The sequence below is a fragment of the Leucopleurus acutus genome, assembly GCF_964270905.1.
Source record: "Leucopleurus acutus genome assembly, chromosome: 6".
NCBI lineage: Eukaryota > Metazoa > Chordata > Mammalia > Artiodactyla > Delphinidae > Leucopleurus > Leucopleurus acutus.
This window is the reverse complement of record NC_139149.1, coordinates 1,363,717-1,391,048: the sequence shown is the minus strand read 5'-3', so window position 1 is coordinate 1,391,048 and position 27,332 is coordinate 1,363,717. Positions and strand designations below refer to the sequence as shown.

The 27,332-nt window shown below is 54.3% G+C and overlaps 1 protein-coding gene across 1 annotated transcript in view; it reads right to left on the bottom strand.

Annotated features, from left to right (window-relative positions):
* The window catches only part of GLI2 (GLI family zinc finger 2), a gene marked incomplete at both ends in the record, with an annotated part of 182,503 nt that overhangs the window by 50,846 nt on the left and 104,325 nt on the right, over positions 1 to 27,332 (bottom strand). The window contains one exon of the mRNA XM_082841145.1: positions 12,724 to 12,829. Within this exon, the coding sequence (XP_082697271.1) occupies positions 12,724 to 12,829 (106 nt within the window). The remainder of the gene's footprint in view (positions 1 to 12,723; positions 12,830 to 27,332) is intronic.

Sequence of the window (27,332 nt, the reverse complement as noted above, 5' to 3'; positions counted from 1 at the left end):
AACTTCCCGTCACCCAGACACTTCATCATGGGAGCAAAGAGACTGTGCACAGACTGGGAGAGGATATTTGCACCAGAGATAACCAACCACAGAATGAGTAGCCTTAATATATAAAAAGCTTAGTCAAATCAATAGGAAAAAGACAACTCCATAGAAAAATGGGCAAAATAGCTGAACAGGCATTTCACGAGCAGAAAACATTATTGGCCAAGAAACATATGAAAGGATGTAGTCAGCATCATCAGTGATATGGGAAATAAAAAAATCGAATCACAGGAGATGCCATTTAAGCAAAAATTAAAATGTGGATGACAACACCCTGATAACAAGGGTGCAGAGCAGGCTGAGCCCTCAAACACTGCTGGTGGGAGTGGCTCGGCAAAAAATCTGGCAACATCGAGGAGGGTTAAAACGTGACTCCCCCATGACTCAGCAATTTCATTCTCAAACACACATTTATTCTAAGGAACGGGTGGTACGTGAGTCCCGGAGGATGGTGCTAGAGCTTTCACTGCAATGATGTGCAAAAGAGCAAAAGCACAGACGCATCTCAGGTGCCTGTCAGTCCAGACTGCTTCAGAGCAGTGAGGATTAACGAATTAAGAGCCCCACGCACCAACGGGATGATTCCCTGGAACATTCCATGACCTGTGAAAACCAGGTTCCCCAAGAATCCATCTGCAATGATTCTATTTATATAGAATAGAATTGCTCTATTTATATAAAGCACACAGAGCAAACCCAAACCGTGTATTATTACAAGAGTTAGACATCAGGTACAACTGTTACAGACGCAGGGGGTGATAACTCCAAGTCCCAGAAGGTGGTGGAGGGGGAGCCCCGGGGCAGGACCCTGGAGGGCCACACGGGGCCTCAAAGGTGCTGGCACATCCCCTGTTCCCAGGCAGAGCAGGGGACAATGGTCATTAATACTCTTTACATCGTAACCATGCATTTACTATCCTTTTGTACGTCTTCAGTGTAATAAGATCAGATTTTTAAAAAGGATGGATGGGTAGAAGCTGGCCTCTGGTTAGAAGCTGGCCAAGCGGACGGGGGTTCTGGGGTGGGGAGTGGAGAGACCGCAGGGCTGTTGTGGAGAACCTGTGTGGGCTGCTAGAAGGGTTTGAGGGTCCAGTGGTTGTCTCCGGGGTCACCCAGTGGGCTCATCTTGGCCGCTCCAACTCTCTGCTGCCAGGTTCCCTCCCAGCCAACTCTCTGCTGCCAGGTTCCCTCCCAGCCAGCCCCAGACCCTAACCCTAACCCTAACCCTAACCCTGCTCTGCGACCGACACACATCTGTATACACATGCAATCCTTCCGACCCTCCACTCACCCCGTTCCTATCCCAGACATGCACGTTCCGCCAGACCCAGCTGAGCACCAGCTCTCAGCTGTCACTCCCCGAGCAGGGCAGACCCATAATAAAGAAATCACTGTGTCCAGCTGATGAAGAGCAGATTTCTTACTAAGTAAACACTGATGTTTTGGTAGGGAAATTAGGTTATAAAACTGCACCTACAAAGGAGGCCATACAGATGGACTTGGTTAAGCTCTAGCCACACAGGCAATGGGGGTTAATTCAGTCACCCACCCTTTATCACACTTTCTTCTTCTCGGAGCACAAGGATGGGAATGTGATCAGTGTTTTCAAACATACAAACCCAAAAAAGCAGAAGAAACAAGAGTAAGTTATCAAGGAGCCTTTTCTCCTAGCAAAGGGATGACTTGTGCAGAGCTGGGGGGTGGAGGGGAGGTGGTGGGCTCCAACCACCTGTCTGGGGAGCCTCACCGATTAGCCATCCCCCGTCCAGGTACCTGAGGTGTGAGCTAGCCTCTGGGTATGTGGGTCCTGCATCTGTGAGAGGAGCCACCCTTGGCTGAGCACAGCTGAGAAGAATCTTCCAGAAAGTCACGGCTTTATGGGGACGGTCCCATCACAGGGCAAAATGCAGGGTGCTGGAGGGGGAGCCACAGATGGGAGTGAGACACTTGGTCTTGGGGTTGGGGAAGGGCTTTGTTAGGCTTCCCTAGGGTTCTGAGCTTAAGCAAGGAGAACAGGCCTGGGCGGAGGGTGGGCTACACGCAGGGAAACTCCTCCACGGTGAGAATTCTTCCACTCTGGCCTGGCCAGCCAACGTGGTGTGAGGAATTTCCTTTCCTGGATGCCTGTCAAAATGAGGTGGATAATCCCAAATAGTTTAGATAAGACATCTCGTCTTCTTAGAGGGGGGTGGGCTATCAGTTTCTACCCAGCTTTGGTGTCCATTAGTGTGTACTTCGAAAAGTGTCCGGGAGTCGAGGCCCCTCACTGGAACAAGGGCAACTCTGGGGCTAACAGTGGGATGGGCAGAGGCAGGCCTCCGTGCCTTCCTGCTGACACATGCTTTCCGCTCCTGGTTTCCTGGTGCTCTGGGTTCCCCCGACCCCTCCTCTCCCACCTGCACACCACTCTGTAACCGCTCGATTTCCCCCACTCCCCCTCCCAGGCCACGAGCTGTCTCTGAGTACCCAGACTACACCTCCTTGGACCATATCCCCGGTGCAAGGCTGACACATCACAGGCACTGGGCGAGTGTCGTGAAATGAACAAGTGCCAAGAACTTCCCCACTGAGTGAAGCAACAAGTAAACGCTACTTTGCTTGTGTGGGACAGGTCAAGTTCACATTTCAGAAATACAGCTCCTGGAAGGGGAAAATGAAGGAAGGAGCTCACATGGTGCCAGACATATTTCTTCCCCGTGGGCCCTAGGGCACATAATTGGTGTAGCAATGCTGGCTGCATTGATGGAGGCTTGGAGAATGGCTGCAACAGGACTCAGGGGCAGGGCACTGCTCACGAATTCTCTCAGCCAGTGCGGACCAAGGCTGGCAGGAGTGACCCCGAGTGACAGCACTTGGGACACAGAAAAATCCAGCAAGAATGAATTAGGCTCAATAAATGGATGCATTCTGGGCACCGGCAGCAGCTTCCACCCGGAGTGAATGACACGGACTCGGAGAGTGGGAAAAGACCCCCCCCCCCACCCCGCCAAAGGCCAATCTGTCCACCAACACCTGAAATTTTACTGTTAGTGATTAATTCCTTTGGCTTGATTACAGCAGATAACACAGCGTAGCCCTAAGACCTACAATGAGATGCCTCTTCCTCTCCAAGGATAATCACAGCATAGAGAAGAGCTCAGGCTTGAGGGTCAGATCTCACTTTCTGGCTGAGTGATCTTGGCAAGCCCTTAAATTCTGGAAAGCTCCAATTTTCTGCTCTATGAATGGGGGAGAATATCACCCACCTTACAGGGCATTGAGAGGACTGGATCTAATATCATCTGCCCAGCACCCAGCAGAGTGCCTGGAATGAAATGTGGGTTTCCTTCTGGTGTCAAAAGGAGAGTGGAAAGAGCAAGCCATTGTCCAGCAATCACTGGGCACCAGGACCTGTCTTCTGTGCTTTATACTCACTCACTCACCTAATTCTCACAAGCGCCCCATGTGGGCTTACTGTTTTGTCTCCATTTTAGAGATGGGGAAACCGAGGCTCTGGAGGTTAACAGCCAGCCCAAGGATGTCAAGGGTATATAGATGGCATAGGACTTGAACCTTGGCCCCACCCTGTTCTCCTACATCCTGGGGGTGTGGGATGGGAACTGCCCAAGATGACCGGGGCCCAGCGGGTCCGGAGGGGAACCAGAAAGACCACCTCTCAACCCTGTAGGACCTTTCCACCGGGCAGTGCCTCCCCACGCCTGCTCTGTGCACCCTCCCCTGCTGTAGGCCCGCCTCATTTCTGCACATCAAGATTTGCTTCACTCCCGGGCCCCTCCTGCCCTAGGCTGACCGCACGGGCGCTCTGCAAAGCCCAGAGTCAGGCAGCAACCCTTCTGCGAGGGCCGCCGTTCAGCAAAGATCAAAGAGTGGGCCGCCTTATCAGACACGCTCCTCATTAAACTTTTACGGACGGATTCCATTATAAATGAGCTGTCCGACCCAGGCCGCTGAGCACGATCCTGGAGCTGGGGACCTGAAGCTCTCAGAGGAGAGAGGCTTCTGCAGAGGGGTCGGGGCGGAGAAGAGCCCTCTAGGGTCAAGCTACCCGGGTTCAAGTCCCCGCTGTGCTACTTACTAGCAGAATGTCCCTGGAGACAGAGGTCACCCTCACCGTGCCTCAGTTTCCCCACATATCCAGCGGGAGTGACATGCTGCCTTTCTATGTGGTGTTGATGAGGGTCAGGTGACATAATCCAGAGGGCTGGACACAGGCTGCCGTGGCTGCATCTCAGTTAGTCTGAGCCCAGCATCCTGCCGCCCAGAGACAGGAAGGGACGTGCCTGGAGGTCTCTCTGAGGGCCACGCCCATCACCGGGAGCCAAGGCTCCACATCTATCTGTCACTCGGCCCTCAGACAGCCGAGGGAGGAGGGCGAGCTGCCCTACAAACTGCATAGTCCTGGGCTTTTCTGGGCTCCGTATCCACCTGCCGAGCGGTTCCTCTGAAGATGCGGTCAGCCACGTGGCTTTTAAGGAGCGCTCCCTGGAGACGGAGAGGCAGTGTGGGCCGAGGCAGGGGAGGACAAGGTCCCTGGTGGGCGACCGGGAGCCCCCCCAGCATCTTGGCCCGGGATCCAGGCGGAGAAACATGCCCTTTGGAAGTTTCCTCCTTTCTTCCATCTGTCGCTTGACAGAAGCACGCACATTTGCAGAGGGCAGAGAACGGTCTTCCCGAAACACAAACAAAGCCAGTCCTCTCTGAACCGTGAACCTGGCGTGTTGGGCCAAGAATCAAGAAGAAAATGTTCATGTATCTTTCTGCTCCCCTCGGTGGCTGGCTGAGGACAGAGCTGTCAGGGGCCCAGGACGACGCAGGTGAGTCGCAAGCCGAGCCGACTGCGTGTTTATTACTCTCATGACGAGCTGGTGCCGTTCTGATGGAACACTGACCTTGGCAAAAGCCATCTTCAAATCCCCTCAGACCTGACCGCTCATGAGCTCAGCCAGCAACAGCCAAGAAACTACCTTGTCGAGGGAAGCGGGGAGGACCATCCCCACTGATATGCAGTCGCCAGGACGAGGTAGGGTCCGGCCATCCTGAACAGCTCTGATGGGGGTGGGGGGAGGACGACAATGTACACGCGTGACGGAGTGGCCAGAAGATGGTGGGAAGCGGAGGCCTTCACACCCACCAGCTGGCACTCCTTAAAGTACCTGGGACTTTAAAGTACGTGTGGACTTTTCAAGAACTGATGGCTAAGTCCCGGAGCCATCTGTCCCTAGCAAGAGCCCTGCCCCCTTCCTTCTCCGTGCAGGGTGGCCTTGGCTGTGACGGCTGGAGCACTGCTCGCCAATTACAGCTCAGGATCGGGTGATCTCAGGTCCAGATTCCAGGCAGGTGCTGGGGGTCGTGTATGTCAGCGGTCAGGTATGGAGACTGGCAAGTGGAGAGCGGCGGGGGACTGTCCTCCCTACGGTTCAGATGCTGTGGCCATCCCCTTCCCCCACCCCCACCCCCCTCCAGCATGCACACCTCCTTCCGCAGACTGAGAATATGAAGAGATTTAGGTCAACTCGTGGGCATCTGTGAGTGGGTGATGAGGCGGAACCAGGGGATGTTTAACACCCATACTGCAGAGTTGTTATCATGGAGAGAATGGGCCTAAAAGCCTGCGAGCTCTGACTCTGGACAACCAAAACACAGCTCTGGGCCCGCTTTCTTGGGTATAAAATAAGCAGGGTGGCCCCTAACTCTGGCCTGTGGGTGTCTATAAACAGGCATATTCCCAGGCCTCGCCTTAGCCTGAAAGAGCCAGAACTTCTGGGGTCGGGGCCTGGGAATGTGCATCTTTCAGACACACCCTAGTTCAGATTTTCAGCCAGGTTTGAGAACTGCTCCACGAGTTGGTGTCTCTAACCCTTCTGGGCTGCGAGCAGTTGGAACTGGTCCTCTCTGAAGCCCCAGGGCAGGGCTCGGATGGGAAGGACCTCACAAGCAGCGTGAGGGGTTGAGATCTACCCAGTCTCCTGCACCAGGAACACAAGCTTCTACCCTCCCTGCAAACACGTGAGGTGGTCCTGGCCCAAGGCAGCCCTGACTCCCGCACACATCAAGGAGGTAGGGGGGCTCCAGCTGAGGGCCCTACCGTGCCCCGCCTCAGCCTTGGTCCCCACGTTACCCGCTGAGCCTGTTTCCAAGGGGCAGGGGCAAGAGGGGATCCAAAGAGCTGTTCCCTGCTAGCGGTTACAAGGTGATGGAGAGACTGCAGGACATTCTCCCCTGCCCTTGAGAACAGACTCTCGGAGACTCAGGAGCACGTCCCCACGGCGGGGCAGGGTCACAGGAAAACCACACCTGACCAGCAAGAACATCCCCCAACCATCTGTCTCCCCATCACCTGTGATTTATGCAGGTGACAGGTGCCGCTCCACGAATCCAGTGTCATTTACCCTTCTGGAACCATCTGAGCATTAGTAAGCCATGCAAGGCCGGTGGTGGGTTTGCACCTCCAGGAAGTTAGCTCTGGAGAGGGCTGGGGGGTGGGTGTCTAATAGGGAGCCGTCCAGATGGGAGGTACGGGGTGGGTTTCCACACCCTGGACCCACCGCCTGCTCCGCCCCCGTGTAGCTGCCTGTCGGCCGGTGTGCGGGCAGCCCTGGCCCGGCTCCTCCTCTGTCCCAACCACAGCGACAGCTGTAGCCGGTGTCCTTCCCACGCCCCTCCTTCAACAGCTCCCTATGGTTACCCTGAAAATGAACCGGTCCACTCCCCCTCTGCTCCTGGTTGCCAAAAGGGTAAAGTCCAAATTCCTCAACTGGGGGGAAAAGAGACTCCTCCTCCCACCATCCCCATTCTCCACCTTCCCGCAGCACGGCCCCCAGACAGCATCCTCTTCCAAGGTCACGCCACGGCCTGCTTCTGCCACAATGAACCTCTTTCTCTAATAACGACAGTAATCACAATCCTCCTTAACATCTACTGCATGTTTCCAAACTGTTCTAAATGCGCTCTTCCTATTATCCCATTTAATTTTCCAAATAACTCAGTAGATGGGGTAGGTACTATTATCATAAGCTTTTACAGATGAGAAAAGAGGTTCATCCGTTCAGGCTGGTCAGGTAGTCACATCCCAAGGCTGCTGCGTCCAGCGCTGGGGTTCAAGCCCAGGTGCTCGGGCAGGGCTGGGGGCGGAGCGGTCCGCCCGGAGCCACGCCCACCGCGGCCAGGCGAGCCAATGGGCAGTGGCCCCGGGCGCCAAGCAGTCGCAGAGGCTCTGGCGACAGGACGGGAGACGACACCGCACGTCATTTGCTGCGCAACGTCTGCGTGATTAGACGTGTTTGGCGCCGGCGAGGAGGAGTGGCTACAGCAGGGGCTTGAGGACTCGGGCGCTGCGCCAGGCTCCGACCACACTGACCACCGAAGCCACAGCCAGGGGGCCCGTTTTCCTCCCAGGCTTTATCCTGTTTCCCACCTGGGGCACCCACCTGGGGGGATGAAGGGGTGGGCTTTCCAGGGCCCGAGGTTAGCCCTGAACACGTGCTGTGTCCCTCCTGTGGCCCGGGCAGGAGCCAACGGCCTCCAGGATAACGTAGAGTTGCTGGGAGCGCACCCCAGCCAGAGGCGGGCTTTGGGGGCTGGGGGGCTGGGGTGCTGGGCCCCTCAACACTGGAGCGGAAGCAGGCAGGCCTACCGTGCAAGGGTGACCTGGGAGGGTCAGTGCACCCCTCTGGGCCTCAGCCTCTGCATCGGTAAGATGCATACTACAGCCCCATTTCACGGGGCCGTCAGGAGGGGCACCTAATAGCACACAACCAGGCTGCAGTGCAGAGCCTGGCCCCTGCAGGCCCTGCACAGATGATTGACACCTTTTATTGTCTTCTGCTGGGTGATGCCAGACTTGGCACTGGGGCTTGGTGATCACAAATGAGCCGAATAATGACATGCAGAGATGTCCGTGTTCTAATCCGGGAACCTCTGAATGCCACCTTCTATGGGAAAACGGACTTTGTAGATGGAATTGAGTTAATGATTGTGAGACAAGAAGGTGGTCCTGGATTTCAGGGCCCTAGAAGCAATCACTGCCATCCTTATAAGAGAGCCGGAGGGAGGAAACTCCTGCAGATGAGGAAGAAGTAGATGTGAGAAAGAAGTAGGAGGCAAAAAGGCGGTGTGGTGAGGGGCAGGGATCACAGGCAGCCTCCAGAAGCTGCAAAAGGCAAGGAGATGGATTCTCTGCAGGAGCCAGAAGCTTCCAGGAGGAAACCAGCCCTGCCAACACCTTGATTTTAGGCCCAAAAGGCTGACTTCTGACTTCTGTGCCCCACAGCTCTCTGAGGGTACATCTGCATCGTTTTAAGCCACCAAGTTGGAGACAGGCAGTTACAGCAGCAGGAGACAGCCCTACAAGTAAAGAGCCATACAGGCCAGTGAGTGACAAGGCCATTTCCACAGGCCTGCTGGCCGAGCCAGCCCTCCCCTGCTGCCTGCCACCTCCACTTCCTGCTTCTCTGGGTGCCCCACCCATTCTCTGTCCTTCACTGGCCAGGAGGGAAGCAGGCCCCGGGATGGGACATGGCCTGCGTCCAGTCCTGACCTGGGGAATGGCAGAGCCTGGAGAAAACTTCGGGGGGCGAGCCACCTCCCGGCCACAGCTCTCTACTGGCTCGGGGAGTGACAGTACTGAGGGCCCCTGACTCAGTGCCAAGGTCCTGCCTGCAGCCAGAGCATCTCGAGCCTGTAATGTGTGTAATGTTTGTAATGTGTGAGGGCTTCCCTGGTGGCGCAGTGGTTGAGAATCCGCCTGCCGATGCAGGGGACATGGGTTCAATCCCTGGTCCAGAAGATCCCACATGCCGCAGAGCAACTAAGCCCGTGCGCCACAACTACTGAGCCTGGGCTCTAGAGCCCACGAGCCACAACTACTGAGCCCACGGGCCACAACTACTGAAGCCTGCACGCCTAGAGCCCGTGCTCTGCAACGAGAGAAGCCACCGCAATGAGAAGCCCGTGCACCGCAACGAAGAGTAGCCCCTGCTCGCCACAACTAGAGAAAGCCCGCGTGCAACAACGAAGACCCAACGCAGCCAAAAATAAATAAATAAATATATTAAAAAAAACAAAACAAAAAAACCCCCAAACAAACGGTGGGCCTATCCTAGAGTCTCTGACTCAGCAAGTCTGGGCTGCAGCCTGAGACTCTGCATTGCTAGCAGGCTCCCAGGGGAGGCGGCTGGTCCAGAGGTTTGGGGGCAGTGCCCTAACAAAGGGCTAGATGAGCTTTCATGAAGGAATCGTCTGGATCCATGCAGGGGACCTGTGGTCATACATGTGCTCCCAAGAGCGAAGCCAGCATGTGGCCGAGGGCCAGGGCTCAGGAGGCAGTAATTAGATTTCAAACTCTCTCACTCCCTCAGTGGGAGCCCTAAGGATGAATTATGTAACCTCTGTGTGCTGCCTCAGTTCCTGCATCTGTAACATGGGGCTGACATGAAATGCATATCTTTTAGGGTTGAGAGGATTAAGTAAGATGAACACAGGAAGTGTTTACAGCAGAGCCTGTCCACAAGGTCAGAGTTATTTCAAGAAACGGCAGTCGTCAATGGTGACGTCTTCTTACATCTCTGTCGTTGCCCCTAGGTATGTGGGGACATGGGAGCCAGGATGCTCCCCTGCAGTGATGCACACCTGCCTGCACGCTCCTCCAGGGAGCTCTCAGCAGTGTGCATGTCTCTGACCAGCACAGGGCCCCTTGCGAGGAGCACTTCGCTGCAGGCCTGCCGTGCTCAGGCTGTGTCATGGAACCAGCCAAACAGTTCTCAAGCAGAAAATCAGCCACTCCAACCCCTTCCTGGAAAGGGACTCAGCTCCCTTGATACTCATAGGATTCTCAGATGCTACCAACTGAGCAATTTTGGGGTGATCTACCAGCTCTTAAGAGTATGCACCTTCCAGAAGCCGCCTGAGCTGTGGTCTCAGCCACCTGCAGCTGGAGAAGTGTGGGAGGTGGGCAGAGGGCGGAAACGGCCCCACCACCCACCAGGGGGACACAGGCCTGTCAGCCGCAGGTCCTAGTCAAGTGAGAACCAGCTACATGCACCAAAATAAAACGCAAAGATCCCAACATGTCACAGGGGACAACTTGAGGGGACTCCCAACGCACAAATCTGGGACAGTTTGAACAACACAATAAATAGTGACAGCAATAGAGTATAACTCACAGAAGAAGACAAATATCCACACATTGATTTGACACAGATAAATGATCAAATAAATAGAGAAATGGGGGAGAAGGGACGGCTCCTCCTTACAGTAGAATTCCAATTAATAAACGTGGAAGGAATCACGGAAATAGAATATCATCATTTGGCAAATACCAGACGTTACTGTTTTTGGCAAGAATCAACAACGGATGTTCAAGTGAGTAGGTGAAAATATGATGAGAAATAGGAATTTACATATTACCCAAGTATTGTCCCACAAGGGACTTGTAATTACAAAGGGATGAACTTTAAAGTGGAGAAACCCAGCGGACGTCACCGTAAGCAAACAATCAAAGTTAGCCATCTCCAGGGATGAGAAGTATGGTCGTCATAGGCCCCGACATGATGCACTAGGAGGGCACAGCACCACTTCTATGGGAGTATCCCCCCAGTGCATCATCTGAATTTATCAGGAGGCAACACCAGGCAAACCCAAATCGAGGACATTTTATACAGTAACTGGCCTTTCCTCTTCAAGTCTCAAGGTCATATGTAAATTTGTGCAGCCACTTCAAAGAACAGCATGAAGGTTCCTCAAAAAACTGAAAAGAGAGTTGCCATATGATCCAGCAATCCCACTCCTGGGCATATATCCGGACAAAACTCTAATATGCACCCCAATGTTCATAGCAGCACTGGTTACAATAGCCGAGACACAGAAGCAACCTAAGTGCCCATCAACAGATGAATGGATAAAGAAGATGTGATACATATATACAATGGAATATTACTCAGTCATAAAAAAGAATGAAATAGTGCCATCAGCGGCAACACGGATGGACCAAGAGACTGTCATACTTAGTGAAGTAAGTCAGACAGAGAAAGCCAAATACCATATAATATCACTTATATGTGGAATCTAAAATATGACACAAATGAACTTATCTACGACACAGAAACAGACTCACAGACATAGAGAACAGACTTGTGGTTGCCAAGGGGGAGGGGGTGGGGAAGGATGGAGTGGGAGTTTGGGGTTAGCAGATGCAAACTAGTATATAGAGAATGGATAAACAACAAGGTCCTACTGTATAGCACGGGGAACTATATTCAATACCCTGTGATAAACCATAATGGAAAAGAAAAAGTGTCAAGGTCATGAAAGGCAAGAGAGACTGAGCCATGTCCTGGATTAAAGATGACAAAGGAGTTATGACAACTAAATGCAAGGGCTAAATCCTGAACATAGATAAAAAAAGGACATCCACAGGCAACTGACCAAATTTAGATAAGATTTATGAGTTAGTTAATAACACTGGACCAGTCTCTGGTTATGTAAGAAGTGAACATTTGAGGAACTGGGTGAGGGTATACGGGAAGTCTTTGCACTATTTTTGCAAATGTTTTATGTCTGAGATTATTGCAAAAGCACACAGAAGTCCCAGATTTGCCTTGTCTGGCGTGAGCAGCGGGTGCCCCAAAATAGGAGTCACCTGCCCCCCTCTCAGGCACAGGGCTTTGAGTATAGTGGGGTCTCAGTGAGTTTTGACTGACTTTACTCCAGCGGGAGCTGGGAGAGGGAGTGGGGGTCTGTCTTCAATGGGTGGAATGCATGGAGGGTGTCGACGGCTCTCAGAGCAAAGCTCAGAGCCCGCTGGACAGAGTGTGAAGACACCTCATTCCAATGCTACAGTGTGGTAGGAATCCAGGGAAGGACCCCCACTCAGGGTGGGCTCCCAAGAGGAGGTGGCCCCTGAGCTGAGGCTTCGGGACTCTGGAGGAGGTGGTCAGGAGGAGGGGCCGTTCCAGGCAGGTGGGGCAGTAGGGGCTGAGACCCAGGTACAGGCGGGCTAGAACCATAACGGCAGCTTGGTATGGACAGGTCGGGTGTCTGGGTCGAGAGGCGGGTGTGGGGCGCAGTGGAGATACAGGGGGTGGGGTGAAGGATTCAGCCTCTCTCCTGGAAGCAAAATGGATGAGGTAGCAAGGGGTCAAGTCTTGGAGTCATAAAGACCAAGAAAAGTGACATCAGCTACGGGTTCCGAGACCCTGGGTGGGAGTGGAGAGGGGCAGGAACAGGTCTAGAGGGGTCTTAGAGCAGGGAGTAGGAAAGGCCCCCAAGAATAACCTTGAGCTTGGCCTTATCAGTAGGGTTACCCTGTAATTCACTGTCCAAACTGGGATACTTGAGAGCATGAAAGGGGGGCGGGGCACTATGAATGATTATGTTGGGACAACGTGGATCCAAAGTCACGGTACTTATATGGGGACTTTGGTCTGCAGGGCGTCCTCACTGCCTGGATGGGGGAAGAGCCTCAGGGCGCTTGTGGACACACCAGGACCCCCTGCATCCTTGGAAGCCGTGATGTGGCAGATGGGTGTGCTTCCTTCTCAGGTAACCAGAGGGGAGCTGGGGTTCACACCCCACAGTCCCCCTTCACACCAGGTCAGCGCATGCCAGGGTGACAGTGGTGGACGACGCTGATCAGGAGCGCGGAGCAGAGGGACGGAGGCTGGGGCGGTGGGTGGAACTTACCCGTGCACACCGTGCACAGAGTGAGGCTCGTAATGGTACCTTCCCTCCTGGTGTCGCATGTCAAGCGGGAAGGGGGCGTGGAACGGTGGCAGGAGATGAGTCGGCACTGCGGAGGGGAGAGAGAAACAGGACTTCAAAAACTTTTCCCCTCCCTCGAAAAGCACTTTTCAAAGGGCTTTAAAGCTCAATGAATTTCAGAGCAACAGCGCTCAGGACAGGGGGGCTCCGGGGTGCCTGGCTATCACACACCCACAAAGGGGGATGAATAAATAATCAAAGTCAGCCCGGGAACCCTACATCCTTCACATAAAAGACCCCCAGCTGCGCTCTTGACAAAGACAAGCAGCTAAGCGCTCTTTGAACTCGGGGAGATGACAGACTTGGCCACAAATCAGGGCTGACAGAGCCGACAGGCTTCTGCCCGTCCTGGCCTTGGCCGGGTGTGGCGCCCGCAGCCCCGGGGCACGGCCTCCGGACGCTGCGGCCCCCCACGCTGGAGACACTGACCTAGAACTGTCTGTGGAGGCAGGGCCAGCTCCCAGCTGAGGCCAGCCTCAGGCAGGCCAAGTGCCACAGAGCCCCGTCCTGTGGGCAGCCCACAGTGGACACTTCTGTGGGTCTGTGAATGCTCCAGCTCTCAATATGCATTACGGACCCCAAGTGCGTTGGCCCCCCGGGATGCCCATGCCGACACATGAGACCTGGTTGCCAGAGTGCGTCAGCCTCCTGTCTGCACTTGGCCTGTGCAGATCATGATACTTGTAAGGAGGCTCTTTGCTAATTAAAAAAAAAAAAAAAAATTCCTGGGTACCCTGGGGGCAAGCAAAATTATAGGCCTTAGGAAAACAAGGCTCTTTAAAAAGTAGTTACGCGGGGAAAAGGGCTAAGATTTCTCAGTCAGCTCTTGCTCAGGCTGAGGACCACAGGCCAGTGAGGCTGACTGTTGAGTCTGAATTACTCAAGAGGTTAAAGAAATCCGGCGGGTTCGTTTTCCACACGTACAGGTCAGCTGACTGCCAGGCCTATGGTGGTAAATGCACACGGATGATGTTGCCGACTGCGTCTGTGCAGCAGATCCTGGTATTGTGAGCGCTACAAATTCCTTTTTGATTGTGGTCAAATACATATAACATAAAATTTACCATTTTAAACCATGGTTAAGTGTACAGTTGAGTGTGCTACCACCATGCATCCCCAGAACTCTTTCCATCGTCCCCAACTGAAACTGTCCCCATTAAACACCAACTCCCTCTCCCCCTCCCCCGGCCCCTGGCGACCACCACTCTCCTTTCTGTCTCTATGGATTTGACTCCTCTGGGGACCTAGTATGAGTGGAATCACACAGTATCTGTTGTCTTGTGGCTGGCTGATTTCACTTAACGTCCCCAGGGTTCATCCACTGTGGCATGTGTTCAATTTCCTTTTTTTCTTTAATATATTTTTATTGAACTACAGTTGATTTACAATTGTGTTAGTTTCTGCTGTACGGCAAAGTGATTCAGTTATACATATATATATATTCGTTTTTCTATTCTTTTCCATTATAGTTTATCACAGGATATTGAATATAGTTCCCTGTGCTCTACAGTAGGACCTTGTTGGTTATCCACCTATAGGTAACAATTTTTATCTACTAACCCCAAACCCCCAATATATCCCTGCCCCACACCCCACCCCCTTGGCAACCACCAGTCTGTTCTCTATGTCCGTGAGTCTGTTTCACAGATAAGTTCATTTATATCGTATTTTAGATTCCACATATGTGATATCATGTGGTATTTGTCTTTCTCTGTCTGACTTACTTCACTTTGTATGATAATCTCTAGGTCCATCCATAACGCTGCAAAGGGCATTATTTCATTCTGTTTTATGGCTGAGTAGTAGAATTTCCTTTTTTAAGGCTGAATAATATTCATTGTATAGATATACCACATTTGGGTTATCCATTCACCTGCCAATGGACACTTGGGTTCATCGCTTATGAATTTTTAACAAGAGGAAAGCTTCCTCCTGATGTTTAACCTTAATTTTTACATATTCAATTTTATCTTCCTAATTCCACAATCCTGACACCCTCCACGGCGACTGGGAATAAAGAAAGCAAATCCTCTCACTCTGATTAAATCAATTTGCCAAACCCAGACTCCACAAATCTTGGGCTCCGAGGAGACCTGACACTGGCGCGTTGCCCCATCCGTGCAGTCGGGCGCTCCCTTCCGGGGCTGGTGATTGTGGGAATGACCACCTCTTCTCCCCTTAGGCCTGTGTCCTCTGAGGAGGTGAGGCTGGGCGTGCAGCTGTGACTCTGAAAACGGTGACAGGAGGACCGGCCACCCTCTGGGAGTCAAAGCTGCTGCGCACCAGCTGCCTGGCTTCAGGCAAACTCCGTTACCTCTGCATCTCCCCGTGTCCATCCAGAAACAAGTAACACCAACTACTCTTAGGGTTGCCCTGAAGATAAAACGTCCCTGCCGAGAGGTGCTTGTGCACGTAAGAAGCACTCTGTACGTGTTACTGCTGCTGATGACAATTATTACTAATGTTTGGAGCTCCGCAGTCCATAATCCATTTACTGGCTGTGGGGCAGGGGACAAGTTACCCTCTGCTCCCTGCAGACCCCGGGGAGGGCGGAGGGCCTGCTCGCCTGCTTACAGCCTGGGAGACAAACTGGACTTCCCCAAATCCCCAGGGGAGTCAGCAGGGAAGCAGTACTCACCTCCCCAGACCTGCAGGAAAGAGCCTTTATGGTTTTTTTTGTTTCTGTTTTTTTTTTTTAAATGCAGCCAGGCAGACCAGATTACAGTATTGTTAACAAAATAAACATGGTTTGCTTTTGTCTATTTCTGTTTCCCTGCATATCCAAAAGCCACCTGAGGCAGCCAGGGTAGGTGTTACTGTGCCCATTTCACAGATGAGGAAATGGAAGCCAAGGGTGATTTCAGCCCAAAGTCATAAGCTGAAAGACAACAGAGCCAGGAGGGGAATCCAAGGCCCTGGATAGCTGGGCATGGGCTTTTCCCTCTATACCACCCCCAACAAACACTCCGAGGCTCCCTGAGTGCAAGGGTGATCCCGGGGTCTTTCTGTCCCGACCTTGTTTATGTGTCACATTTAACAAGCGCTCACACAGCACTGGGCCCTGCTCTCAGGGCTTGCAAACAGCAACTCCTGGGTCTTCACTGCAAGCTCAGGCTGCACTCACCCCAGAATTCCTAGCCTTTCCACCGACCATTCTCCAGCGCCCTGGGATGCTCCTTCCCCTGATCTCGAACCTGCAGAGGTTGAAGGGGGTCCCCTGAGGCCCCAAGAGCCCAGACCTTCCCCTCTGCCCCACCAGCTATAGCAGTGCTCTTTTCAGAAGTAATGCAACTTCATCCAGGTCTAAAGAGCAATAAAACCCCCAGGAAGGAAGCGCTCATGGTAGCTGACCTGGCAAGCATGAAGCGGACATGGCACCGAGGTCACCAGGCGGCTGCACAAGACCAGGCTGTGCGTGTGTGTGTGTGTGTGCGTGTGTGTGTGCACGCACGAGAGGTTGGGGAGGAGGACCCTGGGGCTTCCCAGCATAAGGGACAGCCGCCTGCAGGGTCCTGCTGCAGCTGGGGCTGCCCCCTCCCTTCTGCCAGGTCCTGGGGTGCAGCCTGTGAGCTTACGGGGGCAACGGCTTCCTCTTTCTCAAGTCAGGGCCGCAGGGCAGGACTTCCCTCCGCCCTGCTGCTCCCAGGATGGCTGACACCCATGGAACGAGCAGGCAGCAGGGGCTCTGGCCACACACCCGCACCCCACCCTCACCGGCTTGGGATCCTCAGGACGAGCCTGGGAACTCGTGTCAGTGGTTCCTCCCATCCGGGCAGGGATGTGTCGGGTCGGCCGGCAGCTGGAGTGTGGCAGTCCCCAGCTGGGTCAGGAGGGGACGTGCCTCGGGTGCTCATCCTTAGTGACGTCAGCTGCCTCGTGGGGCTTTGCTTATAGCGTCTTGTTTAATTTGGCCACTAACCCTGTCCTTATCCCCATTTTTCAGGAAAGAACATCAAGGCTCAGAGTGGCACGTCTGTACCTCTAGGTGAGCCACGATCAGGCCGCTGGTGACCGCTGGTTTCACTGTCTCTCTGCCCTCATCCCCGTGTGCTTTCCTGGAGCACAGCGCCAGCACAAAGCTGGCCCTCAGCAAACAGAGCCTGAGTGCGTGCTCACTTCCTACCCAGCAGCTCCCAGTGTCGGTCCAGGATGGAGCGCCATGCCTCCCATCAGCCAGAGTCCAACCCGGGGACCTGCTGTCTGGACCCCTCTGCCCACCTCAGAGAACCACCGGACCATTCACGTCAGGGGGGGGCTACCTCTGGGCACAGTCACTGTAGGAACAGCCATTCATTCATTCGTTCACTCATCCGCCTGTATCAAGTGCTTGCTGTGTAGCAGCACTGCTCCAGCTCCTGGCAGGGTGGTCACAAAGCTGCCGCCACAGAGCTGTAGACATTGCTGGAAGAGGGCACAGGAGCAAACCAGAAATACATTAATACCCTCACATCAGGGTGCTGAGAGTAGGAAGGAAACCGAGTCGGGCAGGGAAACAGGGGGGGCTTGGGCGACGCTGGAGAAGTCAGGGCTCTCCGAGAGAGGGTGCGCCTGGTGGGGCGAGGCCAGCGCAAAGGCCCAGAGCCTGGTGGGGGGAGGCCGCGCAAAGGCCCAGAGCCTGGTGGGGGGAGGCGGTGCAAAGGCCCAGAGCCTGGTAGGGGGAGGCCAGCCCAAAGGCCCAGAGCCTGGTGGGGCGAGGCCACGCGAAGGCCCAGAGCCTGGTCGGGGGAAGAGCTTGGTGATTTCAGCACAAGGCCACCTGGGCTGGAACAGAGGGGTGGGGCTAGGAGGTCCTATAAGCCCGGGCAGGCAGGCTCTGGGAAAGACTTCGGGATTATTTTCTGGGAGATTTGGGAGGCCCCCGGGGGGTTCTGGGTAGGGAGTCACGTGCTCTGATGAAACTTTTCAAAAGGCCACGAATAGAGTCAGGCTGAGGGAGGCCGGGCATGCGTTAGCCAGGAATCCCAGGAGGGCCCTGCCACCCGGCGGCCCTGGGACTTCGGGGACATTCTGTCCCCTGTCTGGGTCTCACATTATCCTTTCGTACAACGGGGATTAGATGAGCTCCAAGCGCCTTCCTCCCAGATCCTGCTGTTTGTGAAAGGTCACCCGCTCCCCGGGGAAGAGCCATGCTTGTCCCAGCTGGTGACTCAGTGAGGCTTTAGGAGGGGTCCTGAGCAGGTCACGGGGGGTGGGGGGGCAGGGGGCACGTGCTGGGCACTGTTTCCTCTTTATGGTCCTGTCTGCACAACTCACTGACCTAGCGGCCCTGCTGAATCCGCTCAGCCCCTGGCCCCATCACCTAAGCCAACCGTCTCTGGGACCAGCTTTGCACCACAGGTAAACTGAGGGATGAAGGGTGACGCTGGCTAATCTAAAGACTCAGGACCCTCTCAGCCCAGCATGGCCCCCTGCCGGCCCCCACGGCCCTGATGGAAACATTCAGCGGGGAATGCTCTGCCCCAGAGCCGATCGGGCAGGCCAAGGAGGCAGAGGTCCCACTCTGGACCTTCTGCGAGACAGCACGCCACCCAGAGGCCAGCAGCGGAACGTAACGATGATGAACATAAAGAACAAGGCGGCCGGCCTTCCAGAAACGTACTGAATGGGACCCGTGCACACGGTGTTTTCATTGTGGCCTCTTTTTTTAAGTAAAAAAAAAATCCAAAGTAAATCATGTCCTTTCAGCATGATGGGGGGGAACACACACACACACACACACACACACACACACACACACACACACACACACACACACACACACACACACACACACACACACACCCATATGCCATTTCAAAGAAATGGCTCTCTTTTTAAGTTTCTGAGGAGGAAACTCTAAGATGGGAATTTTCTATGGATCTCCCTGCCCCCTCTGAAAAAAATGCACATTTGGTTTTGATCCTACACAGAAAGACCAAAAGTTTAAGAAGCTGACGATGGTGGCGTGATGGCTTTTCCTTTTTAAACCCCAGGATTTTTCTGCACTAAGGTTTACATGCTAAATGCTCCTTGGCTGGTGGTCCCAGGGGTGAGGGCACGTTTGTGTGGGGAGTGTCCTTGGCATAAGGGTCTCACTGTGTGAGTAAGCAGGACACTGAAAGGGGACAAGGGGGACCTTCCCCTGGAAGCCTGGCTCTAGCGGATGCCCCGTTAATGACAACTCTGGCGACTTACGGACTGACGGGATGAGGTGGGGGTGGGAGTGGCAGCAGAGTGTTCCGACAAAGAATCAGGAAAACCGGGTCATCAGAACACGACCAGGCAGCTGGGGCAGCAGCTGGAGGAATTCTCCTTGGATGAAGTCATGTGTTGCTACCACGTGGAGATGCTGCCCTGAGGACTGGGCTCAGAGACATACACAGAGGGGCCGGCCCGGGGGAAGCAACCATCTCCTGGGACGTGTTGGGGGCGCCCCAGCCCTCCGGGCTGTCCAGTCCCTAGAGATCAGCATGGGTTCCAGTTATGTGGCCATTCCCATCAAGACTACAGCAAGGGGACTTCCCTGGCGGTCCAGCGGTTAAGAATCCGCCTTCCAATGCAGGGGGACGGGGCTTCGATTCCTAGTCAGGGAACTAAGATCCCACATGCCACAGGGCAACTAAACCCGAATGCTGCAACTACTGAGCACACGGGCCACAACTAGAAAGTCCACGCAGCACAACTACAGGGCCCATGTGCTCTGGAGCCCTCGTGCTGCAACTACAGAGCCCACGAGCCGCAACTACTGAGCCTGCATGCCACAACGAGAAAGAAGTCCGCATGCCGCAATGAGGAGCCCTCATGCCACAACAAAGATCCCGCGTGCCGCAACTAAGACCCAACGCAGCCAAAAAAAAAAAAAAAGACCATAGCAGGGAATGAGCTCAGAGCACACGGGCTCCAGGCCTGGGACCAGGGAAGAGATGGGTGTCTGCGAGAGGAGTTGTCCAGCCCTGGCACTGACCGAGGGAGGTGCAGGCGGGAGTCTCTAGAAGGAGGCCTGGTCCTAGCCCGATACAGGGCTGAGTTACAATGAGGCACAAACACATCTGAGCGCAGCCCGTGGGGCCCTGGGCAGGAGGCCAGGGGCCAGGGCAGGGCACCGATCCCTGTCCTTCTCGGGCAGCTGACCATGTCCCGGGGTGGCTATGCAGGAGGCTGTGGCTGGGGCTGCGTCAGGGACAATCTGCTGGGTGCCGAGATGGAGCTGAGATGGAGGCATGGCTCTGGGGACCAGGAAAGGGCTTCTTGTCCCCCCATTTCTGCTTGGGACTCCCCTTTCATGACTAATTCATCACATTCTTATCCTCTATAATTCCTTGCATCTTAAGAAATATCCAGTGCAACTGTTTCACTCTTTTTCTTAAAAGCAAATGGACCTTGGGGAAGTCACAAATTCACACTAATGTGAAAAATTCATGGATGACTTACCAGGTCACTTCCCCCTAACTGAAGGACCCAGGCAGCAAGAAAAATCTGTATCTTTGGAGAAGGGGCTAGTGTGGAGGAGAAGGAGAAAAAAATGGCAGACGAGAAGGCTTGAAGTCAAGCATAGTGAACTTGACAGCTCACTGAAATCCGCCTTACCCCTGAGTTGCCCATCAGTCAGAGGACAGTCCTAAAGGGATGACCTGTCCCCACGGCCTAAGGAGCTTGGGATAGGAGCAGAAAGCACGTGAGCCATAAATCCAGACAGATCTGGGTGTGAACCCCAGTTTTGTCATTTGCTAACAAGGGACAAGGGCTCCGAGCCTCAGTCTTCATCTGTAAAATGGGATGACACACACCCAGCTCTTGGGCAGCCTATGACAGTGTCTGCACAGAGCAGGAGCTCGGCAAGTAGGAGCCCCCTTCCCCATCACTGTGAATGTCAGGAGAGGTGAACAAGCATCATGGAGGGACCTTTTCTGTAATTCTTGGGGTAAGAGACCCCGAGATGCATCCAGCTGGATCTCAGATGCGCTGCCCATTGCTGAACGTGCCCGCAACGGGAACCGTGGCGTTACAGAGTGGGGACAGGCAGAAATGACGGGCCATGGGCTTCGGGGCACTGAGGGAACATTCTTCTACGATTTTATCCCTGCTGAAGCCACCCCATTGCCACACGGCTCACTGGCAGGAGGCTCAGGCCGGCTGCTGCAAACTCCAGGGCTCCCTGCCGTTCATTCCCTAGAACCTGTGCCGTGCTGCCCTAGGTGAAACAAACACCGGAGGGAATTCGCAGGTGGCCAGATGGCTCCAATGAACAGCGTTGTGAATTTTGTTTAAAAGGCAGCTTTGGAGAATCGTATCCATCCTTTCCTCATGTGCCTTCAGCCAGCCACATCATCCTGTGCTGTAGCAGCCACTCCGCTCCTGGGAAAGGCAGTGGCCAAGAAGCCCTAGGCCGAGCGGTCCCAGGCAGGGGATGGCTCCTCTGTGCTGGAGGGCGGCGGTTCAGATGATCCAGTTTCCTGGCATCAAACCCCGCTCTCCCCTCCCGGAAGCGAGGGGGGAACCGACGGTCCGGACAAGTGCACCTCTGGGGAGGACTCTCCCAACAGAGAGAAGGTCGCTAGTCTCCATTCCACCCTGAATGCCCAGCTTGGTCAGTTAAACTGTTTAACTCTTCAGGGAACGAGAAGGTGAAGATGCTTGGCAAGAGAAGAAGCACTGATGGTGTAGGGAAGGGATGGCGATCCGCACCTTTACTTTGTGCCCCAGTGAACCCGGGAGGTCCACCAGCCCTCGAGCGGTTACTGGACACTAGCTCGTGGCCTGTGCACAGCCAAGGTCGACGTTTCAGCCATTGAAGCGGGGCTCCTCTGGAATCCCACACCCGCTCCCATCCCTGTGGAGATCCCAGGACCTCGCCCTTGGGGGAGGCGGCGCTCACGCCTTCCCGGAAGATTCCAGAGATGCCGGCACCAGCTCCAAAGAAGAGACTGAACGCTCCCTCCCGCAGCACGCAGGTCTGACCCAGGGACACGATGAAGGTCGGCACGTGACCCCTCTAGAACGGCCTTGACTTGCACCGGCTGCAGGCCCCACGGGTCCAGCTCCTCAGCTTTCTCGGGTATCCAGACTGGAGCTACACACCACCCTGCGTGGAGCTCTCAGCTCTGGCCCATCACAGCCCGGAAGGCGAAAGTCACACCCATGGCGCAACGGCTTCCCCTACTCTGTCCAAATAGGGGGACCCTGCTCGAGGGCCCTGGAAGCTCCAGAGAGCGAGGAACAGCGTTCCTGCCCACAGGTAGTGCACCGGGCACCTCGGTGGAGGCCGCCTGCAAAGCTGGAGAGGCTGGCCCCGTGGGATTCAGCGGGGTCCATGGGCACAGCTGTCAGAACAGCCTCAGAGTCAGGGAAGGGTCATTTCCGTGGGACCCAGAGCGGCCGGGAAGCCTCCCTGGAGGAGGTGGTTTTGCAGCTGGGCCCTCAAGGGGCCAGGACTGGGAGAGCTGGAGAGGATGCTGGGTCCTTCAGGCTGGGAGGCAGCGTGGACAGAGCCCAGAGGACTCACTAGTGCCCTGGCACGGAGCTGTGTGCAGTGTGGATGCTGGCCCAAACCACGTGGCCTCTGCCGTATATTCAGGATGAGGGATGCCTCTCTCTGGGCCCCTCTCAGGGATTCAAGGATGCGATACACTTAACAAGAGACACACCTATGATGCTCCTACTTAGGCGCCAACATCAGTGCTTTTCAGACCTGAGAATCACCGACAGGCTTTGTTAAAACCCCATGGCTGGGCCCCACCCCCAGAGTTTCAGCCTCCGTGGGCCTGGGACAGGCCTGAGAATCTACATTTATAAAACGTGCCCAGGCGATGCTGACCAAGCTTGCCAGGGACCACCCTTGGAAAACGATGGGCCTAGATTATCCGTTTTACCGCTGTAGCCCCAGAATTCCCACTGGCACCAGTTAAGTAAGAGATTACTTCTCACGTTTCTGCCTACCATGCATTGTCCTGGCTGGAGAACATTTGCAGCTGTAGAAACTCGACATGGTTGATGAGAGAGATGGCCCTGGGTGTGACATCTGAACCCCGGGGACCACCACGCTGCCCCATTTACCAGGGCTTCTGAATATGGCCGGAGGCTCATGAGGAATGCAACCCAGCGACTGTGCTTTTCCAAGTACAAGCACAAAGGCGCACGCAGGGCTGAAGAAACCACGTGGAGGCCCCCGTGCACACCTCCCTTCACTGTGGGTTCTCAGTCCACTTTCAAACCTGGGCAGTTTCAAAGGCCAGCCCTTCAGACGTGTGGACTTACATGGCCACGGCTTCTCCCAGTGGGAACCAAGTAATGGCCGAAGCATCAGAGCTGGGAGGCAGGACAGTGCAGACAAGTCCAGGGACAGCTTCCTTCCCAGTGGCCAGGCCTCATGCAAATGGCACTATTATCCCCAATAATAAGCCCCGGGACAGGCTGCATCCAGAGCCTTCCCCATGCCTGGGCACTGCCCCACAGGAAGCACTTAATAAGAATAATAATATCCTGACTGGCACTCCAGAGCATGCAATTAAAAAGAGTTTTTGTCTCACTTTGGGGGGAAAAATAGTGGGGGGAAATTAACGTCAGACAGGAAATTCCAACACTACAAGCTGGCGGGTGTCCGGCAGGCGGAGGCCCAGGCCCACACAGGGCTTGGCAGGACCAGGGCGGTGGCTGGGCCCACACCACAGCCACGGGCTGGCCTTTCCAAGGTGCTGCTTGACAAAATAGGACAAAATAGCTGGGCTGGGCCAGCATGAGCCACTCCACGGAGGGGAGGGCCCTGAGGCTGGTCTGGAGGGTGGGGTGGGCAGGCAGAGAGGCGTGCACAGTCCACGGCTGGACCAGACTCCCCGGGGAGAGGCCAGACGCAAATGCCACGTGGCCCGCACCGCAAGGAAGCCCGGGCAGTCTTGGGACCTGTCTCTCTCCGCTATAGACTGAATGTTTTCATCAACCCTAAATTCTTATGTTGAAATCCTAATGCCTGATATGATGGTATTTGGAGGCGGGGCCTTTGGGAGGTGATGAGGTCATGGGGGTGGAGCCCTCACGATGGGATTAGTGCTCTTATAAAAGGGACACCGTGTCCCCTTCCACTGTGTGAGGACACAGTGGGACGTGGGCAGTTTATAAGTCGGGCAGTGGGATGTCACCAGACACTGAATCTGCTGGCGCCTTGATCTCTGATTTCCCAGCCTCCAGAACTGTGAGCAATAAATGTCAGTTGTTTAAGCCCCCCACCAATCTCTGGTGTTCTTGTTACACAGCCTGCGCTGACCGAGACACCTGCAGAGGGCGGTGGTAAGCTGAGGGAAACAGGCCACAGGAGGCCAACAGGACCTGCGCCAGAGGCCTCGGGGTTGTGGTGAACAGCAGTGAGGCTGCAGCTGACGCCCTGGCCCAGCGGCCCCACCGCTGATGCACTTAACCTTCCGGTGCCTTGGTCTCCTCATCTGTAAAATGGTGGTGGTGACAGGACGGAGGTCAGAGGCAGGCACGAAGCAGAGACCAGCTAACATGTCAGAGCCTGTGCAGGCCAGGCGCAGAGTGGGTCCCCAGCAGTGCCAACCTGGCCATCTCCACAGACCTCCCGCCCCTTCAGTGAGGGCTGGGAGATTGGGGGGGGTCTCCAGGGGGACCCTGGGGAGATCTCTGCTGTCGTAGAGAAGGGAAGAGCGGCCTGCCTGTCGGGGTAGACCAGTGGGGTCCCACATTACAGACTCTTAAGACCAAAAGAAACTTTGGAGAAGGTCAAGCCCGATTAAAGTTGAAAATTGTCTTGGCCACAGAATCTGTCCCAAAGAAGACAATATATGCAGAACCCCCAAATCTACCATAGATTTGAGATCCAGGGGCCTGTGGCTCCAAAGGTGTCCCCTGCAGCCCTCTAAGGAGCCTTGCAGAAAGCATGAATCCAGCCTGGGGTCTGGAGAGGAGTGACCTGTCCCCGTGCTCCTTCCACCTGTTCCAGAGGCTGGGGCGGGCCGGGTGGCCCAGGACAGATGCAAGCTTCCCAGTGTGGACCCCACGCTGCACGGGCTCACCTGCTGGGACATGCCCTTGACTTACCTGCCAGCTTGCACCAGCAGCCCCGTCAGCTGGCAGCTTTGATGCTGTCCTGTCATTGTCTGAAAAGCCCACTTGTCACGGGGGCATTGAGCCCTTTCAGGAAGACGCCTATGCCACTCCTCTGCCTGTTCCCCACGGGTCCCCAGGGTGTCACCTGCTACTCTGCTTCCCTCCCAGCATCTGCCCTTTCCTACAGAGCTCCAGCAAAAGATCCGCCCAGTCTGTGCTTTGGCCTTGACTCCCACCCTCCCGAGAGCACCAAGAGAGCCTGGGGTCACTCTACTGTGGATCTCAAGCAGGCCACAGCATCTCGTCCCCACCAGGCACTGGTGATGCTTCCCCAGGCTGGCCAAGACCCCCTGACTCCAGGGCGTGTTCTGAGGCAGAGCCTGACAAAGCCAGCCAGCGAGGTTCCAAACCAGGCAGTGGAATCTGCTGTGAGAACAGCCTCCAAGCACCTCCAAGCTCTGTGGGCGGCACTCACTTTCCTGCCGTGGAGGGCTCGTTACAAATGCTTTTCGGATTTCCCCGGCAGTCCCGTGGTTAAGAATCCACCTTCCAATGCAGGAGACGCGGGTTCGATCCCTCATCAGGGAACTAAGATCCCACATGCCGTGGGGCAACTAAGCCCGTGTGCCACAACTACAGAGCCCACGCGCCCTGGAGCCCGCGAGCCACAACTAGGGAAACGCCCGCGTGCCTCAATGAAAGATCCCATGTGCCGCAACTGAGACCCCAGGCAGCCAAAAATAAAATAAATAAAAGCAAAAAACGACAATAACAAAAAACCCAAATGCTTTTCATTCCCTCACTGAAGCAGACCCCTAAGGACCACTCCTCGGAGACCGTTGTCAGAATGGTCCCGATGATTATACATGACTCAACAGGGTTCCTTCCCTTCAAACCTCCTCTACCTAAAACGAGTCTCCTCTGCTGTCCTCCTGTCAAGGACAGCCCTGGCCTCACAGATGTGTGATGCAGGCCACCTATGTTACTTTAAATGTTCTAGTAGCCTCATTAAAAACAAACTAGAAAGAAACAGGTAATAATTTTAATAATACAACATCCAATACAACAACCCAGTCTATCAGAAATATTATCCTTTCAACATGCAAATCATTAACCTGATATTTTATTTCCTTTCAGTTGTACTAAGTCTTCCAAGTCAGTTATGTATTTCATTGACAGCGCATCTCAATTCGAATCGGCTCCATATGAAGTGCAGGACAGCCAGCATAGCTTGTGGTCACCTTACTGAATGACCCAGGCCTAACCAGGTATCATTACTGGACTTTGCTTTTGAATTCCAGTCTGGGTGAAGCAAAGTCTCATCGATACATTATGCTGATGAGCGTGCTCCCAAACCTCAGTCCTTCCTTGCTTCTGAATCTGAGCTCCCTGCAGACTTCTATTTGGTCCTTAAATTAGCCGCCTGGCAAGCAGTTAATCTTCCCTTCGTTTCTCCTTTGCTTGCATCCGTTTAAGTCACAAGTGCTCCCAGGCTCATTCCTTCCACACCCTTTTTTGCTTGTTTATCGTTTTTTAAAATCTATTGACTTTATTTAGTTATTAAATTTTTTATGGAAGTATAGAAGATTTACAATATTTTATTAGCTTCAGGTGTACAGCATAGGGATTCAGTGTTTTTCCAGATGATACCCCTTTAAATGTTATTACAAGATAATGGCTATAATTTCCCTATGGTATACAATATATCCACATCATCTACTTTTTAAATTTTTTACTGAAATATAGTTGAGTTACAATGTTGCATTAGTTTCAGGTGTACAGCAAAGTGATTCAATCACACACACACACACACACACACACACACACACATATTCTTTTTTTACATTTTTTTCCACTATAGGTTATTACAAGATATTGAGTAGAGTTCCCTGTGCTATACAGTAGGTCCTTGTTGGTTATCTATTTTATATATAGTCGTGGGTCTATGTTCATCCCAAGCTCCTTCCACACCCTTGACCCGCAGGGCCGAGCAGAGCAAGCCTGCAGCGCCTCCCTGAATTCTGCCCTGGATTGCCGCACAATGCCTCTCCCATTGGCTTGGGCAGGCATTCTCAAACAAGGCAGTGGGCAACTGGACTCCTGAGCGCCTATGACAATTACGAGGGTCCCCAGAAAGCAAAGCACACGCAGGCAGCTGTGCAGGCAGGGCTGTGAACAAACACTGGCTGAGCCCTGTAACACCTCCAGAAGCCTGGCTCCCTGGGGGGCACCGGCTCTGCGTGATTCTGGACCCAACTGTCTGAATGATGGTCCCAGCATATGCCATTCCCGCCGTCCCTCCCTACACGCTGGCCCACGACCTTCCACTACTGCGTCCAGGGGACAGTGGACGTCCACCCTGCAGGACGGTACCCCATCCGTGGAACCCCCAGGAAAAGCCCATTCCTCTGATTTTGCTGGTGGAGAAACAAACACAGAAAACACGGCCTCATGACCTGACCCACTGGCCCTGAGCAGGGCCCAGAATCTTGTTT